This window comes from Strongylocentrotus purpuratus, unplaced genomic scaffold (assembly GCF_000002235.5).
Source record: "Strongylocentrotus purpuratus isolate Spur 01 unplaced genomic scaffold, Spur_5.0 spur5_scaffold_16, whole genome shotgun sequence".
In the NCBI taxonomy this organism is placed as follows: domain Eukaryota; kingdom Metazoa; phylum Echinodermata; class Echinoidea; order Camarodonta; family Strongylocentrotidae; genus Strongylocentrotus; species Strongylocentrotus purpuratus.
This window is the reverse complement of record NW_022145601.1, coordinates 28,953,891-28,957,571: the sequence shown is the minus strand read 5'-3', so window position 1 is coordinate 28,957,571 and position 3,681 is coordinate 28,953,891. Positions and strand designations below refer to the sequence as shown.

The window sequence follows — 3,681 nt, the reverse complement described above, 5'->3', positions numbered from 1 at the left end:
TATGAAGGATCAGACGATGTTAAACTAACTGTAGAGGGCGTTACAAGATATGTCGCAAAAGATGATGATGGTAATGGTGATGGTGATGGTGGTGGTGATGGTGATGCTGATGCTGATGCTGATGCTGATGATGAATAGGGTGAGATGATCGAGGCGAGTGGAAGAGAAAAAGAAGGAGAGTATGAAGTATTAGACGATGTTAAACGATCTGTAGAGGGCGTTGCAAGATATGTCGCAAGAGATGAGGATGGTGGTGATGATGCTGATGAAGAGGGTGAAGAGGGTGAGATGCGAGAGGCGAGTGGAAGAGAATAAGAAGGAGAGTATGAAGGATCAGATGATGTTAAACGGACTGTAGGGGGCGTTACAAGATATGTCGCAAGAGATGATGATGGTGGTGGTGATGCTGATGCTGATGATGAAGAGGGTGAGATGGGAGAGGCGAGTGGAAGAGAAAAAGAAGGAGAGTGTGAAGGATTAGACGATGTTAAACGAATTGTGGAGGGCGTTACAAGATATGTCGCAAGAGAAGATGATGGTGGTGGTGATGGTGATGGTGATGGTGATGCTGGTGTTGATGATAAAGAGGGTGAGATGGGAGAGGCGAGTGGAAGAGAATAAGAAGGAGAGTATGAAGGATCAGATGATGTTAAACGGACTGTAGGGGGCGTTACAAGATATGTCGCAAGAGATGATAATGATGATGGTGGTGGTGGTGATGGTGATGCTGATGGTGGTGGTGATGATGATGGTGGTGGTGATGCTGATGGTGATGCTGATGATGAAGAGGGTGAGATGGGAGAGGCAAGTGGAAGAGAAAAAGAAGGAGAGTATGAAGGATTAGACGATGTTAAACGAACTGTAGAGGGCGTTACAAGATATGTCGCAAGAGAAGATGATGGTGGTGGTGATGGTGATGGTGATGCTGATGATGAAGAGGGTGAGATGGGAGAGGCGAGTGGAAGAGAAAAAGAAGGAGAGTATGAAGGATTAGACGATGTTAAACGAACTGTAGAGGGCGTTACAAGATATGTCGCAAGAGATGATGATGGTGGTGGTGATGCTGATGCTGATGATGAAGAGGGTGAGATGGGAGAGGCGAGTGGAAGAGAAAAAGAAGGAGAGTATGAAGAATTAGACGATGTTAAACGATCTTTAGAGGGCGTTACAAGATATGTCGCAAGAGATGATGATGGTGGTGGTGATGCTGATGGTGGTGGTGGTGGGGTAGGAGTGTTCCAAGGACCGTTAGTCGAATGCGGTTGAGTTGTTAGTCTTTCGTCCACCTGCATTGTACCTGTAACCAATAATGATAATAATAACAATAATTACAGTGCTTATATAGCGCCTAACACTTACTTTGTCAGAAGTCTCTAAGCGCTCTACAATAATGCAGCATAATTACCCTGGCTTTAGCAGTGCAGCTGGTACGCGCGCTGCGTTTCAAGGAATAAATTCCTACCAGGTACCCATTTACTTCACCTGGGTGGAGTGTGGCAAAAGTAGATCAATGTCTTGCCAAAGGACATTAGTGCAGCGGCGGGAGTCGAACCGCGGACCTTGTGATCGACAGTCCGGCGACGTATCCATAATCCACTCGATATCCACCAATACGATAACATGGTAAAACAGAGGTGATAGGTATGGTAATAGTACATCGCTCACATTTAAGGTGTCTCAGTTTTAGAGAAGGTTCATTAGGACACGTTTAACTTCTTCAAATTTTCATTTCGCGGTGAGCAGCGATTTATATTTTATTCTAATTTCATTTGTCTAATTTCCGCCTTTCAACACAATTTTATGGCCTCTGCCTTAAAATTAAAAAGAGAAACTCAAAGGAGGCACATAGTGAGCTTTAAAAAAGCTTATCTTGAGACACACTTCCTTGGTCTATACGTTGGTCTGTCATATTTGAAATTGCGATATTTTTATCTTCCTGATGAGATGCTTTTTAGTATTTCTTAAATGCAAATCTATTTGTGATACGGTATATTTACCTGTATCCGGACACCTACCCCCTAGATATCCACCCGCCGGAGAACCACCCCCAGTGAACTACCCGGCTAGGACAACTACCCTCTAAGGCAACCACCCTCTAGGACGACTATCCCCGGGACAACTACCCCGGACAACTAACCCCCAGACAGCTACCCCCTAGGACAACTACTCCCTATGACAACTACCCCCCCCCCCCGGGCAACTACCACAGACAACTACCCCCTATTTTACGACAACCATCCTCTAGGATAACTACCCCCGGAAAGCTATATCCTAGGGGATAGTTGTCCGGGCGTAGTTGACTGGGGTGGTTATCCGTGGGTGGATGTCCAGGGGGTAGGTGTCCTAGAACCATGTATTTACCAATTTCGCAGTTTTCTCCCTTGAAACCCGGTGAACAATCGCACATGTACCCGTCAACTGTTTCTTCACATTTTCCATTCGTGCATGGTTTCTTGTAGCAATCTACAGAACAAGAAATATATGTATCATCACTTGCACCAGTACCGCCCTGGGCATTCCGTCACACTCACACTCACTCATGTGTGTGTTTTAAAGGGAGGGAAGGAGAGAAGTGTAGGGAGAGACAATGAGAAAGAAGAGAAAAGGAGAGAAGAGAAGAAAAGAGAAGAGAGAAAGAGAGAGAAAGAGGGGGAGAGAGAGAGAGAAAGAATAACATCCAACCTGGTAACCGGCATAGGAGATGTCGGTCGATGTTGTCCAAAACAGGTAGACAAAGCGGTTGTTTGAAGATCCGTTTTGGCAGGAGTTTTATCACGGTTCCGTCCGGGCTGATAATTGACTGGCATGAAATGTGTTGCGTTAGGGTCTTGGTAGTCTTCATCTGCGAAGTCAACGATGATGAAACCTCGCGTCGGGGTCTTGTTTCGATGTTTAAACCCCACATTCCAGCTGTTTGAAATAGAAGAAGTTATAGGCAGGATATGAGACCAATATTTTATATTTTTGCTACAATCATGATAAGAATACGTGTCTGAGCATAATCATTTGAGAATGCAGCATTGGAGGGGATGATTTACTCTTTCTCGAAATAAATTCCAACCAAGACAAAAATAATGATGACGCTAATGTTGATGATACGGTGGGTAATGTTGAGGATCAGAATGATTTTAATGAAGATGATGATGATGATGGTGATGATGATGATGATGGTGATGATGATGATGATGATGATGGTGATGATGATGATGATGATGGTGATGATGATGATGATGATGGTGATGATGATGATGATGGTGATGATGATGATGATGATGGTGATGATGATGGTGATGATGATGTTGATGATGGTGATGATGATGTTGATGATGGTGATGATGATGATGATGATGAAGATAATGATGATGATGACGATGATGAGAATGATGATGAAATGATGATGGCAATTGATATTATGGATTTAGGGGTTGGATCACGCTGCTAATCAATTCGAATTCGTGTCTTACCTGTCAAGGATACCGATAGCATGATACATGACGATAGCAGTATGATGCGTACATATTGAGCAGGTTGCTGAATGTGCTGGAAAAAAACGTGTTGCATGAAAAATTAAGAAATCATCTCCTTTGTAGACTAGTAGAATACACTTGGAAAAAAAATGGTGGCCAGGAATAGTAAATTTTGATATTATATTTCGATCAATTGTTTATGGATCAGAATAGA

At 43.4% G+C, this 3,681-nt stretch overlaps 1 protein-coding gene across 1 annotated transcript; it reads left to right on the top strand.

Moving 5' to 3' along the window:
* Positions 1–795: 795 nt before the first annotated feature.
* Positions 796–1,266, top strand: LOC115924730 (sodium/potassium/calcium exchanger 1-like). Its single transcript, XM_030987510.1, has one exon. The coding sequence runs from the start codon at positions 796–798 to the stop codon at positions 1,264–1,266; it is 471 nt and encodes a 156-aa protein (XP_030843370.1).
* Positions 1,267–3,681: the final 2,415 nt, after the last annotated feature.

What these genes read in the sequence shown, in the direction of transcription:
- LOC115924730 (XM_030987510.1), top strand. Translation starts at nt 796, where the DNA reads ATGGGAGAGGCAAGTGGAAGAGAAAAAGAAGGAGAGTATGAAGGATTA.